This window comes from Calidris pugnax, unplaced genomic scaffold, assembly GCF_001431845.1.
Source record: "Calidris pugnax isolate Ruff unplaced genomic scaffold, ASM143184v1 scaffold97, whole genome shotgun sequence".
Lineage (NCBI taxonomy): Eukaryota > Metazoa > Chordata > Aves > Charadriiformes > Scolopacidae > Calidris > Calidris pugnax.
The window spans coordinates 489,146-503,544 of record NW_015090837.1 but is presented as its reverse complement, the minus strand read 5'-3'; the positions used below and the strand labels follow the sequence as shown (position 1 = coordinate 503,544).

At 53.4% G+C, this 14,399-nt stretch overlaps 1 protein-coding gene and 1 long non-coding RNA gene across 2 annotated transcripts in view; both read right to left on the bottom strand.

Annotated features, from left to right (window-relative positions):
• Positions 1 to 1,397: 1,397 nt before the first annotated feature.
• On the bottom strand, positions 1,398 to 4,759 carry LOC106887813. The gene is made up of 2 exons (XR_001411966.1): positions 1,946 to 4,759; positions 1,398 to 1,830 (listed from the first exon to the last, which is right to left on the bottom strand). It is a non-coding gene; the product is annotated as an uncharacterized LOC106887813 (long non-coding RNA).
• Positions 4,760 to 4,854: 95 nt separating this feature from the next.
• IGSF9B (immunoglobulin superfamily member 9B) overlaps positions 4,855 to 14,399 on the bottom strand; it is a 41,681-nt gene continuing 32,136 nt past the window's right edge. Inside the window, exons 19-20 of the mRNA XM_014941561.1 lie at positions 6,633 to 6,754; positions 4,855 to 5,242 (exon numbers count right to left, since the gene is read on the bottom strand). Coding sequence (XP_014797047.1) covers positions 5,019 to 5,242; positions 6,633 to 6,754 — 346 coding nt within the window. The 3' untranslated portion in view covers positions 4,855 to 5,018. The remainder of the gene's footprint in view (positions 5,243 to 6,632; positions 6,755 to 14,399) is intronic.

The following is a 14,399-nucleotide window of genomic DNA, read 5'->3' as shown; positions in this document are numbered from 1 at the left end:
CCCCCCCAAAAGCCAAGAGCTACAGCTGAAACCAAACCGAAACTCAGAGAAATCCCCAAATCTACATCCCTGCCTGAAGCAGGAGGAGAAACCGAAAGGCCAAGCAGGTTGTGTCCTCATGCAAACCAGGAGATACCAGCAGCAAAAAGTCTCCAGATGCCACAAGACACAGCTCAGCCCTGCTGGGATGGCGCTGAGCACAAACCCTGAGCCCTCAAGACCCCTGGAGGTAAGTACAGCAAAGCTGTTATTCCCTTTATATTGCCTTCCTATTGCTACAGCCAACCACCTCCACCTCCAGCCTTCCTGCTGAACCAGCTGATGAGGGGATGAAGGGCTGGAGCCCACCAGCACCCCAAAACAGAGCCACGAGTGACCGACACTCGGTGGTGACAGTGAGTGTCCTACCTGGGGGCAAACCATCGCCCGCTCGCGATGGTCATCATCCCCATCATCCTACCATCATCCCCATCATCCTACCATTACTCCCATCAGCCTACCATCATCCTACCAGCTCAACGGGGACCATTCTGCACTGGGGGGGAGAAAACCTACGCACATGCAGCCAGAGAGACCCTGGAACCCTCCACTCCCCCCCCATCCTACAAACCCATCACTCCAAGTGCCAGTTAACAGCAGGGACAGGAATGGAGCCCCCTGCCCCAACCAGAATCACAGGATCAATCTTCTAGGTTGGAAGGGACCTTAAAGATCATCTTGTCCAACCGTCAACCTCACTGACAAAAATAGACACCCGCACAACAAACAAGGAGCATCATCACTAAACCAGACCTCCCAGCACTTCATCAACCCGTCTTTTGAACACCTCCAGGGATGGTGCCTCAACCCCTAAAGGCTCCCCTCTCTCCCCACTGGATTACATTGCGTTTTCACTCACGTTCAACATCACAAAAAACCAAACTTCTTAAAAATAGGTGGTTTCAACCAGCTCCTGCTGGAAAAACCAGGCAAAGCCCCACCGCCTGCCTGCAAGGGGATGGGTTTGGCGGAGAAGGTGCGAGGGATGGCACCCCACGACCACCCCCTCTTTCCAAGGGATCTCAGCGACACCCCCGTACCCACCTCTCCATGTTCCCTCCCCTGGCTGGGGGTGGCCAAATCCTCCAACACCCCCCCTACGGCGGCACAAAAACGGCGCTGGAGAGTCCCCACCGCATCCACCTTGCAAGGACCACCCGAAGCTGGGCTGGTGCCCACCGTGGTGACGCCTTGGCGGAGTCCAGGGACAGATATTTGTGCAATTTGGTGGTATTTTTTTCCACCGTGGCCCGGGATTTTTCCAAGGGACCTGCTGGAACACGTTGTTCTTGCACCAAGCATGGAAGAACCACGATAAAGAGCCGTCTACCTCAGAGAAGCTTACAAAAACGAGAGAGTTTGGCCCAGGAAGATAAAAATCAAGATATATTTTGCAGCATGAAAGGAAAAAATAAAAATAAAAAATAAAAATAAAAATGAAAATAATGAAGCAGCAGCAGCAGCAGCAGCTGTGTTTGCAAACCACCAAAGCGAAACGGAGTTCGACCAGGGATGAAATGGGGGAAGCGTTTGGCATCGTCTGACACGGCTTCGATGTCCCAGGTCCGCGGGAGGAGAGAGGAGCCACCCCCCTGCAGGGCATGGAAACCAGAGGGTTGGGAGAAGCGAGGAGGTTGCCAAAGCAAGAGGTGAGAGCCCGTCTGGCAAAGCACGGCCTGAGTCTATCGGAAGGTTAACTCGGTCTAGCGGGGAAAGGAGTTAAGGATGGTTTTTAGGGAAGAGCCGCTTCCACGAGGCGCCCGGGCGGGATTTCCCACTCCAGCAGCGTGGCTGAAAGAGAGAGGGGCTGCAGCTCCAGCCTCTAAAGGTCGAAGACCATGAAAAGCAGGGAGGGCCCAGCGGCTCAAAACACCTGCAAAAGGAAAACAACTCTCAAAAGACTGACCCAGCAAGCCGGCGTGCTCCGTCAACCTTCCCTGCACTCCAAGTCCTCTTAGAGCTCCTTGAGCCAGGATGGGGGGCACGGTCACCCGAGGGGAGCGACCTCAAGAGCCTGAAGACACCGCCTTGGCCCATACAAACGGGCTCCATAAATAGTTTGGAAAGCGCTCAAAATGATAAAAAATAATAATTAAAAAAAGAAGAACAAACAGCCTTCTGTTAGAGAGAGGTTGAGGCAACCAGAGCGAAAGGAAGAACAAGTCAGCCACGGCCACAAAGCCTCCACGCCGTGCCCCCCCACCTCCCCCAACCCCAAACCAAAACCAGGGTGTCCCCCGGCCCCGATTGTCACCTGTCTGTGGGGTGAAGTTACCGGTGAGCTGAAGGTTCAGCCAGGCCAGAGGTGGTTTTTTATTCGCCCCGCGGGCGAATGGCATTAAATCAATTCAGATCCGAGCAGGTTCTAGGGAAATCCCTAAAAACACACTCAAATCAAAGGAAAAATTTTCGCAGTCACGCTGTTAGCGAAGTTGAATTCTCACTCTGAGAGTTGAGGGTCTTACGTCAGGTCACTTCGTCACGTACTCAATAAAAAAAGCCCTGGTGCAGGCTGGAAAGAGAGAGGCATTTCTAGGAGAACCCCCCCCCCCTCTTTCCCCAGACAAACCTGCTCAGGGTTTGAAGACCACCTACACGAAGTTGTTAAAGCTCAGAAATATCTCGTCATCGATTCAGAGGATTCATTGTCAAGCGGTTCAAACCCAAGTCAGGGCTTCGAGACTGGAGAAGACGTGGCGCTCTGCTTTTGGTTGGGGTTTTTTTTGTTGGTGGTGGTGCTTTTGTGGGCTTTTTTTTTTTTTGGTGGCAGGTTTCCAAGCGTCCCCGCTGGAAAAGGAAGCACAACCTCTAAAATCAGGTATTTTTAGGCAGAGCGATAAAAAAAGGCTCCGACCTTAAAAGCTTGGCGCGGTCGGAGAGCCGGATCCCAGCTGAGAGAGAGCTCACGTCTTTCTCCAAACATCTAAGCCCTTGGAGGTTGGACCAGCAGCAAGAGCAATAACCAAGGCAAAGCAGAATTAAAGGCGAGATTGTGGAGAATCTCTTGGCAATTCTACCTGGGAATAAACAAAAGCTTCATACGCAAATGGAGAGCCCGGGGCAAAAAACATGCCTACAGGCTCCTCGACTCTCCTTGATGCTTCTTCTACAGCCTGAATCCACTCATCCACATGAAACACTGGCTATTTTTATTCCCAGGCAGGCTGGAGGGTTTAGCACTTTACCACAGAGGAAGAAGTGTGCAAACCTGGATGCAGCGGTTGATTTTACCACTTCAAAAAATAATAATAATAATTAATAAAAAAAAGAAATCTCTAAATATTTTAAAAGGTAGGGATCACTTGGTGTTAGCACTCAGCATTTACGTAGCGCTTGCAGTCTTGTAGGCGACCGAGCGCTCGTCCAAAGTGCTCAAATATGACTTTATCCCCATTTTACAGATGGGAGAACTGAGGCACAGAGAGGTCGAGTGACTTGCCCAAGGCCACGCAGTCAGAGAGTGGAGGCAGAGCAGGAAAGCGAGCCCGGCTGTTCTCAGAGCGGGCTAACACCTCTCCTGCTTGAAAAAAAAAGGAAAAAAACCCAAGAAAATCAAAAGGCCTATGCAATCCAGAAAACCACCGGCCGCCAAAACCTACCCTAAGTATTTTGAAGAGGAAATACATTCTGGTGAAGAGTTAGAACAGCGTTACCGAGAGGGGGGACAGCGGGTCTCCTCGGATGGGGCAAAGGGAAGGACACAACCCCGGCGGGCTGGAGTGGGGACAAAAAAAAAAACAAAAACAAAAAAACCAAAAAAACCACACACAGAACAGGGAAAAAAAGAGTGAAACCAGCAGCAACGCATTTCAAGTGGACGCGAAAACGCTGGGGCTTAGCTTTGGGCGGTCGCTCCCGGGAGCCATCCGTCTCCATCCGCAGAGCCAGAGGGGGGATTTTCCAGCCGCTTTTTCCTGGGCTCAGCATCTGCCAACAGAGGCTTTTGGGGACCCAGGGCAGCCCAAACCCCCTCGGCTCACACACCTGTGGGCAGCAGCATCTTCCCCAGTTCGCCGTTACGGATAGAGAGTACAAACGTTACCGTGGTAAGAAACCCCCAGGAGTACACCAGCGATACACGGAGTGTCAGGAAGAATTAATCAAAACCACCCTCGTCAAAGCTGACACTCATCATACTTGGGGAAGAAGGGAGGGAAGGAAGGAGAAAACCACCCTCGGATGATACCAGTCCCGTACCTGCGTGCTCGCACAGTGCTGAGTACGGGTTTGACAAGGTTTAAACACAAGGTAAATGGTGATTTCTCACATCTCAGACCAACTCGGAGGCTTGGGGTCTTTCTGGTGGTTTTTTTTTCTCTCTCTTTGAGAGGTAAGGAAAGATGTCACGGATGGTTTTGTTGCTGTTATCTTCACATAAAAGGAGGCTGGGAAGGGGGAGGCAGGGAGATTTTCACCGTTACAGCTTTCCTGGGATTATTTGGTTGTGGTTTTTTTATCATAATCAGATTCATGGGACTACCAGTTCCCATATGGGTTGTTAAGTTTCTTGTCAATTAATTACACCCTGTGTCACTTAATTTCTTCTGGCGATCGAGGGCCAGCTGCTCGATTCCACACTTTTCCTCCCTAAAACGCGCGCTGCAGGAGCAGATGTCAAAAGCCCCGTCCGTGCCTTTTAACCCGAGAGACCTTTTCCAAAACCGAGGTGCAACGCGTCCCCCCCCACCTCACACCCCCCCTTTCTCTGCTTTCCCACCCCACCCAAGCCTTTGGGGGGGGGTGGGGGGAGAAGCAGATCCGAGGAGCCCCCAAGCCCCAGCCATCCCCCCCCACAACTTGCCCCAGGGTCACCCCCAAGCTCGTCCCCACCACGAGCCACCAAACCCCCCGGCAGAGGTGGCAGCGTAGGGGTGTCCCCCATTGCTTTCCCATCGCCTCCGTCCCCCCGGGGGGGCACGATGTGGGGTCCCCCCCCCTTTCGCCCCCCTCCTGTTTAACCTTCTGGGGCCGGCGCTGGGCTAAAGCAAGGTGGCGTGGCCGCCGGTGTCGTCGTGGTCCACGCTGTTGAGGATGGCTGTCTGGTCCTCGGGGAGCTGCCGGTGGCAGAGGTCGTCCTTCAGGGCCGAGAGGCGGGCGAAGGGGTCCTGACGAGGGTGTCTCTTCTTCTTGCGGAGGCAGACAGCTTCGTCAGGCGACAGTACCTGAGAGCTGGGAAGGTGCTGAACCTGGGAGGCAGAGCCGTCTGGGGAAGGGGACACCAAAAAAAAAAAAAAAATAGAGAAGTCAGATGGGACCAGGCAAAACTACTCTGGGTGCCAGAAAAGGCAGGCGAGGGCAAGGCTGGCCCCCAACCCCAACAGGAGGGGGGAGCCAGACTCTTTTCAGTGGTTCCCAGTGAGAGGACAGAATCACAGAATCTTCTAGGTTGGAAGGGACCTTAAAGATCATCTTGTCCAACCGTCAACCCAACTGACAAAAATAGACACCCACACAACAAACAAGGAGCATCATCACTAAACCATACCTCCCAGCACTACATCAACCCGTCTTTTGCACACCTCCAGGGACGAGGGGCAACGGGCCCAAGTTGGAACATAAGAGGTTCCACTCAAATATGAGGAGAAACTTCTTCACGGTGAGGGTGGCAGAGCCCTGGACCAGGCTGCCCAGGGAGGGTGTGGAGTCCCCTTCCTTGGAGATTTTCAAGACCCGCCTGGATGCTCCTGAGTAACATGCTCTGACAAGCTCTAGGCAATCCTGCTTCAGCAGGGGAGTTGGACTAGATGATCCCTATGGTCCCTTCCAACTCTAAAATTCAGTGAAAATTCAGCGAAACCCGGCTGCTTGGCAAGAGGGGAGCCCGTTGGGCATCGGGGAGAGTTAAACTAACGCTCAGGATAAGGAAATAAAAACAAACAGGAAAAAAAATAGAAATAATAAAAAAAAAGAAATAAAAGAAAAATAGGAATGAAAAGGAAAAAAATAATAAATCTAAACCAAATTGTAGAATTAGAATCATAGAATTGCCCAGGCCAGAAGGGACCTCCAAAAGTCATCTAGTCCAACCCCCCCCGCAGTCAGCAGGGACACCCCAACTAGACCAGGTTGCCCAGGGCCTCCTCGAGCCTCTCCTTGAATATCTCCAGGGATGGGGCCTCAACCACCTCCCTGGGCAACCTGTTCCAGTGCTCCACCACCCTCCCAGTGAAGAACCCTCTCCTCATCTCCAGTCTAAATCTGTTCCCCTCCAGCTTGAAGCCATTGCCCCTCGTCCTGTCACTACAGGCCTTTCTAAACAGGCTCTCCCCAGCCTTCCTGTAGGCTCCCTTCAGGTACTGGGAGGCTGCTATTAGGTCTCCCCGGAGCCTCCTCTTCTCCAGGCTGAACAACCCCAGCTCCCTCAGCCTGTCCTCGGAGCAGAGGTGCTCCATCCAATCACTACGGATGGGAAGAGGAATGCAGTTTGGAGGCAGGGAAGGAGCAGGGGAAGGACAGCTTGTGGGTTGGCCATCCCTCCGGGGTGCAGGGGGTGAGGGCAGCATCCAGGAACGGGCTTGGAGACACCCCCCGGCGCCGGAGGGGTGACAGAGGGGGACGGCGTTGGGGACCGCGGGGTCCTTCCTCGCACTCACTGGATTGTTTTCTGGATTTCGAGGAGCCCTTGGATGACTTTTTGGGCTTCTTTATCCGCTGGTATTTCAGAGCTTCGAGCCTCTCAGGTGCAGCAGCGTCCCCGGGCGGAGATGGACGTTTTCTGGGAAGGAAAAAAAAGCAGACAGGGCGCCGTCAGCGGCTCTAGGCCACGCTGGAGGCCTCCGGACGTCCCCGGCGGGGGGATCGGTCGACCCCAGCCAGCTCTGCCGTAGGAAAAGGAAAAGGTGAGAAACCCGAAGTGGAGGGAGGGGGTGGCGAGGGAGCAGGGTGTCCCCGCTGTCCCCCTGTGTCTCCCTCCACGTTGCCAAGAGGTCCCCACAGGCAACGTCCAACGTGGGACCCCCCCCCCACGCCAAGAGAGAGCTGCTGCCGGCACCCCCAGCTCGCCTGCCTGCCATGCCAGCACTGCCAGCCAAAAAAAAGGGAGGGGGCAGATCCTATGTCCGATAAGGCGTTTCTGGGAAGTGGTGGGAAAAACCCCTCGGGATGGATAAGGCGTTTCTGGGAAGTGGTGGGAAAACCCCTCGGGATGGAGAGAGAGAGTGAAAGAGAGAGAAAGAGAGAGAGAGAGGAAGAGACAGGCAGGAGCATCACGGCAGCACGTCGAGACGGGCACCACGAGCCACCCCGGGCGGACAACAGCGGCGCCACAAAGGGCAGGGAGGCAGGATCCTGCCTGGCCCCGCTCCCACGGCCAAAAAGGAAATAAAACCAGGAGCCACACGACAGACAGGGACATAAAGGGCACACACCGACACGGCCGGGAACGGTGCCTTGTTCCCGGGTCCCTGCCATAAGCGACAACAGAAACGCAGCAGCACAGGAGCATCTAACTCCCCAACGCTGGCAACTGGGTTTTCTTGCCCTGCCGGGACAGGACATGGGAATGAAAACACTGCCAAGGTTTTCTTGTGAGGGATAAGGAGGGGATTTGCAAAGGGGTGTTTCCTGCAGGAGAGCCAGCAGTTGTAAGTGGGAGCTTTCCAGCCTTAGCCCCTGAGAAACTCTTCTACAGAAGCCAGCTCAAGGTTAAGTGGTCTCCCCTTTGCAAAGAGGGGCTTTTTTTGGCTCTATTTTCTTCTCCGTACTTGTTTTTCCCATCCAAGCTTCGGACAGGACGACTGCTGGGGAGAGCAGGGCAGCGGAGGAAAACCTTCTCCTCAGGAGAGCGGTTGGTCCAGCTCTCATCTCTCAACTCATCCCTCCCTCTTGCTGCTTTCCCATTTCCTTTCCCCCTCTCCATTTTACTTTCATGTCCCTCCGAGCTGCACCAACCCCTCACGCCGCAGAAGGAGAGGTCTGAGTCGAGGCAGCAGAGGCCACAGGTAATGACCCGGGATCAACCCGAGTCAGGAGAGAGCAGCCTGCCCAGGGGGTGGTCCCGAGATGACAGGGGAAGTATCCATAAAGTGCCCTTTCATCGCAATAAAGCCAATGCTCGAAGCCAGGCTCCGGAGAGAAAAGCCTGGAGATTTAAAAACCCTAACAAGCCCATCCTACCCTTCAAAGGAGGAGGTGACACTCTTCTGGCTCTCACAACTCAGTCACCAGAGGTCAGCGACCAAACCTGTTCACAACAGCCACGCAGAGGACAACGCTGATGGCAACTCCTGCGTCTTCAGGCATCCGTGGCTGGGGACAGGGACCAGCAAACCCCACAAGCCACCAAGCAGCAGGACAGGCGGGTAGAAGAGTCACCTCAACCGACTGCAAGGAGGCAGCATCGGTGCATTCCGACTCTTGTTTTGGCACCAAAAAGCCACGGCTGAATTTATCCACCTTGGTAGACCTTGACCTGGTCTGTCAGGAAGGTGTGACCCATCCGGTGCTGCAAAAACGCTGCCGGTGCTGGTGGGAACGGCAAGGAATGGGCAAGGACATGGTCTCAAGCACAGAGACCCACAGCACCCAGGCTGTGGTACAGGAGTCCACCTGTGGTGAGTTTGGAGCTTCTCCTCTCCCTTGGGTTTCAGGTGGAGCCTCTCTGGCACTGGAGACACCCCTCTGAGTCCCGACATGTACCACCACTGAGGAGAGCACGGCGTGACAGCAAGGCTTTGCACCTGAGATCCCACGCGGCTGCCAGAGCGGTGATACTTCAGCTGGAGTGGCACAGGGGAAGAGCTCCCAAGGGATTTTTTTTCCCCTCCTTGGGGAGTGGAAGGGGTTGTTTTGGAAGACGTGTGTGATTGCAAAGCTCCTCAGTTCTGCCAGCAGCACCGGAGCACACCAAGAGAAGTGCAGTGTGAATCGATAAAGCACAGCAGATGCAACAGAAACCTGAATACTCAGTATAAAAAAAGCCCCTTTTCATGTTTCCCATTGTGACAGGGACCTTATAAAAAAAGCCCCTTTTCATGTTTCCCATCGTGACAGGGACATCAAGGCGTGGATGCTCCTGGAGAGCCTCTGTTCCAGCTCCCAGCGGAGAACCACATCAGCTGAAGATGAAGCACCTCATTAGCAAAGCTGGAAGTCCTGCTGGCTGGATCCAAGCGAGAGCTCTCCCTTGTAGGAAAGATGACGTCTACAAGCCCGTGGAGCTTCGGAGCTTAAACACCTTCTTCCCAAATGCTTGTTGTGAGAGACACTGCGAGCTGTGGCTCCAAGCTCTGTTGGGACACTGCCCACTGAGCTGCACCAACAACACCCTGTAAGACCACAGTGACCCACAGGGCCAAGAGCATGGCACTTCCCTGCAGTAATTCCTGCTTTTGCCATTTATATCCACCATTCTATGATTCGCACAATAATTTCCATTCATGCAGGTACTTGGCTAACGGTGACCTCAACTGCTCCAAGCCCCAGTCCATCTCCCATGGAGCTCACGTCTGCCAAGCCCTGGATGCCAGCAAGCTTGGCCATCCTGTCACCATCCTGCCTTCTACCTCCTGTCCCCACCACCCAGACAATTCTGCTGATACCATTAAAGCTCAACGTGTAGAGCTTTCCATTCTTTTTTTTTTCCTTTCTAAGAAGATGCTACTGTGACATGTTGACAAAATTAGACAGATTTACGCAAGGGATTATGAGGAAATTGCCTGAGGCTCATTTCCACTAGCTCTCCGTAATTGGACTTGTATTTATACACACAAACATAAACAGCCAGCACACTCAACCCATGTGTCACCATAAATACTGTCTGACCTCTGGCAAGGAAGAGATACAGAGGAGGACGAAACGATGCTACTCACCAGCCAAATTTTATCTGCTCTACCCACCCTTTATTTCTTCAAAGGACTCCAGTTATTTCAAATTAATTTTCATTTTGAGCTCAGCCAAAAGCCTCTTCCTGCCCCCAGAGATTGCATTTTGGGCAGCTGCCCATGTACCAGAGATGTCTTCAACACCAACAGATGAGAGGTTCAGGGAGGCAGGTGAACTTGTTCTAGAGACTTCCGTGTAGAGCCAAGCAAAGCAGCTTCAAGAAGCACACATGAATTCCTGCCACAAGCCTTCTGCGAGACACCACAAACACCCGGAGCAGCAATTTTCCTCAAGTCTTCAAAGGACAACCCTTCTGAACGAGCAAGGGTCTGAACTGCATGGACTGGAGAGGCCGCAAACGTACTGAGGGACCCCAGAGAGCCCCAGGACAGGAGGAGGTAGCTAGGGGAGAAGAACTACCCAACAACCCAACACACATCTCAGCTGCTCTTCTTCAAACCTCCTTCCATGTACAAAGCAGAGATGCAAGGGAAAAGGCCCATGAAAGCATCACTAACCTCTTTCCACCCAAAAGGGGGAACTCATATAAAGGAAGGGTCCAGGAGATTCAAGGGCACAAGACATGTATTTCACCTCGTGGAGGTCTCAAACATATGTTCCTGGCTGCCTCCCCTCCCTGAGTTCAAGCCATTGAGATCCAGGAATAGGTTGGTCATGTTAGAGCATCCACTTGGACCAGTCAGAGCATCCACTTGGACTGGAGCCCACCGTGTCTCAGCCACTGTGTCCTTCAACCCTTCATCCTCCTCAGCCGAAGAGCTCAATTCTCCTACACAAGGCTCCATCTCAAGCTCAAGTGATCCCATGAGACGTCCTGCAAGCTGGAATTCCCCCTCTGCTCCGAGGCAGTGCTGGCCACCATCCTGGGATGCCATCCTGCATCTCTTGAGGTCCTTCAGCACGAGAGGTGCCAGAAAAACACAGCGGTGATGGCCCCTTGCCCTGGAGCTGCTGCTGCTGCTGCCAAGGCACCGCAATGAGGGAGGAAGGGGTTGGTCACAGCCGGGGGGGTGGGCACACCGGAGAAGGGGGTCCCTTCTACAGGTCTGCAGACACCACAACTCACCTACACAACGGACTTCACCATGCTGACAGGAGAGGAGAGGGGAGGAGAGAGGGCGAGGGAAAAGGGGCCGGACTGGAGAGGAAGAGGGGGATACAGTCATGGGGAAGGGGCCAGGGGGGGAAGAGAGGAAGATAAATGAAAAAACAGGAGTCAGAAAATATATAAGTAAATTAAAGAGACTGAAAAGAAAAAAATAATAATAAGAATAATTAAGAAAGAAAAGAAAAAACGCACTCAGACAAGCGGACTCAACAACTTCTCCAAGCGGGAGGAGGCATGAAACACATGCAGAGGATCAGCACATGGACAGTCTTTAAAGGGGAACCTGTTTTCTTTCAAGGGGGGGGGGAGCGAGGGGTGCTCCTCCTCCCGCACGCCTGGCACCCATGTCCCTTCGTCACCCAACGCTACGCTGTGGCCAAGCCCCCCACCTCCTGGCATCTCCAGCACTGCCCCAGCGAAGGTGGGAGCCGGGGGTCCACCCAGGGCAGGCTGGGGTGCCAAGGGGCAGGGGGGCTTGGTGCCTTGTCTGTGGTTTTTGGGTTTCCCTCTGCAGGGAGACGGGCAGCCCCCTCTTCCCCATGAGGAGATGCATCGCTGTGCGCTGCATCCGAAGAGAAGAAGATGGGAAAACGGGCTCGTGCCGACTCAGTTCCGGCATTATTTATCCCTGCCCATCGGTAAAAAATATACCTGATCTTCACACCCAGAGAAAGCCACCGTGCTGCAGCCACCACCGAGCCCGCAAACTGCCTCTCCCCCTCCTCTTCTCGGTTTTTATTACTGCAGTAGAGAAATCTGGCTGGTCTGGTATCAAATCCCCATGCTCCGCACGCACTGACAATTTTATGACCCCCAAATCATCAAGAAATTACTTGGCTGGGCTCTTTACAGGATTCCTCCCTTATTAAAGTGAGATTTATTCTTCCGGCTTCCCCTTTTTGGGGGATAATGACTCTGGAGTCACTCCCGCGACTCCAACCCCTGCAGCATCTCAGAGTTGGATGCATGGATGCTCCTCAGCAAGTGTCCTGCTGGGCACGGGATGCTCCTGAAACCCCATCAGCCTGTGGCAACCAGCACCAGAGGCAGGAGCCAGCCTGGATCCGTGCAAGAGCCACGCTAGACTCCGACGTGCGCCTGGACTCACCTCTGCTCTACCCAAGCCATATTTACTCGTGTCCCTCACGCTCCTGGAGATGGGAAGCACCGGGGGGAAAGAATAGAGCAAACAGCCACGTCCTCACTGAGGGCTTTCCCATTTCTCAAGAAGCCTGGCACAGCCCAGATGCCACCAGAGCTTGGTGCTAGCTTTGCTCCTCATGGGACACCCTGCTCTGGGATCGACAGGGGGAAAGAGAAGAAGGTGGCCAAGTATCTAAGAGCTTCAGAGGCTGCAAGGTTTGAACTGGACGGGTTCTGCCATGCCAAGAGAATGGCTCCTCCTGCACTTTCTCCCATCGCCAGGACTCAACATCCCGTCCTCCCCTCTCCTGCTCTCCCCACCCCAGGACAACCCTCCATATCAGCTAGAGGAATTCTCCTCTCCTGGAAACATCTCCCTGATTTCTCTAGGCATCTCTCATGAGGCTCTTTTCCAGTCCAACAAGGCTCCTCAGGCTTTTAGGAGAGCATTGGCCAAAACCTTCACTCTTCCCACCCAAGGTGGTAAAGCTTAAATTTTTGTAAGACGTGGCCTAAGGAAGCTTGGGGACAGCCAGGCCCCATCTGCAATCCCACCTCTTCTTTCGTAACCAGCCCGGCTGACAGCCAAACGGGTCAGCCCTCCCAATCCTTGGGGTCAGGAATGATTATTATCCCATCTGACCACCAGTTTTAGTGACTTTCTCTGCTTTTAAGGTCTGACAAACCATCTCTCAATTACCCCGTCCCAGTTCCAGGGATGCCCATGGCCATCTAGGAAACCAGCCCCATGAAGGCAGCCTGAGAGGTATGTTCTTGGGAGAGTCTTTCAAGATCTGCTGAGGGCTGTTTAATTACAGCGGTGTCAGAAGAAGTCTAAAAGACTTCTCCAAAGAGTATTTCAGAGAAGGAGGGCTTTCACTACTACACTTGTGATGGGAATGATAAGACACCTCACCTGAAACTATAGTTACGCTGTGGGACTTCTCCAAAGAGTATTTCAGAGAAGGAGAGTTTTCACTATGACTACACTTGTGATGGGAACGATAAGACACCTCACCGGCATCCTGAAACTGTAGTTACGCTGCGCCCAACCATATAGTCCATCTTGAAAGACAGACTTCTCCCATTTTCCATGATTGAGAAGACTTGGGAAAAAGAAAACAGATCCAGGTACTGATGGGAACAAAATTTTCCATATCCTGGATTGCATCTGGAGGCTGATTTTTGGAGCCCCACTCCAAAAACATGGTCTGCAGCTGCTTGCTCCAGATGTGGCTGCTTTACCTGGCTCCAGGGGGTGGCCATGAGCTCCTCCTGGTTTGGATTGTCCAGGACAACCCCATCTCAACACCTCCCCAAAACTGCACAACCCTCAAGCCCTGCCAGAGCCGAGGGTGCCATGTGTCACCATCCTCCAAGAAAGGGTGGCCACGGGGAGACAGCATCTTGGCTCATCCCAAACCCCAACGTGAAGACACGGCGGCCACCAACCGGGCTCTCCAGCCCCACCGCCTCCACGAAGGCAGGGGAGCAGCGGCGTGCTGCTCGAGGGGAAACCCAAAAGCCACAGAGACTGTGCGTCCAGAGGTGCTTCCTAGTGTTTTCGGATTTCCTTATTCCCCTTTAAAGGAAGAGATGGTATTGGAAAAGCCCCTTCCGTGTCCCCTCTCATGCCCCGCTCCCGGCCACCCTCCACAGCGCCCACACCATCCTTTCGGACATGGATCACCCTTACCTATTGAGCTGAGGAGAAGCTTGTCTCGACAACACTGCCCAGATAGCTGAGATTAATCAAAAACAAAGCAGTTATCAACACCCGCAAGGAGCCGAGCTCCGCAACACATCAGCACGTCAACAACTCCAAAAAGGAAAAAAGGAGGGAAAGAAACCAAACCGAAACACAAAAACGAAACGAGGCTGGAGAAGAAAGGGGGAAAGAAACAGAAGAGAAAGGAAAAGAAGAAACCAAAACGATAATCAACGAAGCGGATGGAGACACTGCGTAAAAGCACGGACAACGGTGCTGCTCTAACACGGATCTCTCCTGGAGCTGGGTCTCCTTGGGGGTGCCCTGGCTGGGAGACATGGACCTACGTCTAACGTGCTTAATTGCATCGCTCCATAGCTGTTTTCCAGAGGCACACAGAAGTCGTTTCAGGCTCTTTCAGCTCCTCTCCCTCCCCTGAGCCCTCCCTCCCTCCCTCCTTCCCCCCACCCTGTGCACCCCCAGCCGTGCCGGAGGGGGTTTTTGGTGGTTTGGTTTGTTTTTTTTTTCCTAAGGCCATAACGCTTCCAGGTACCAGAG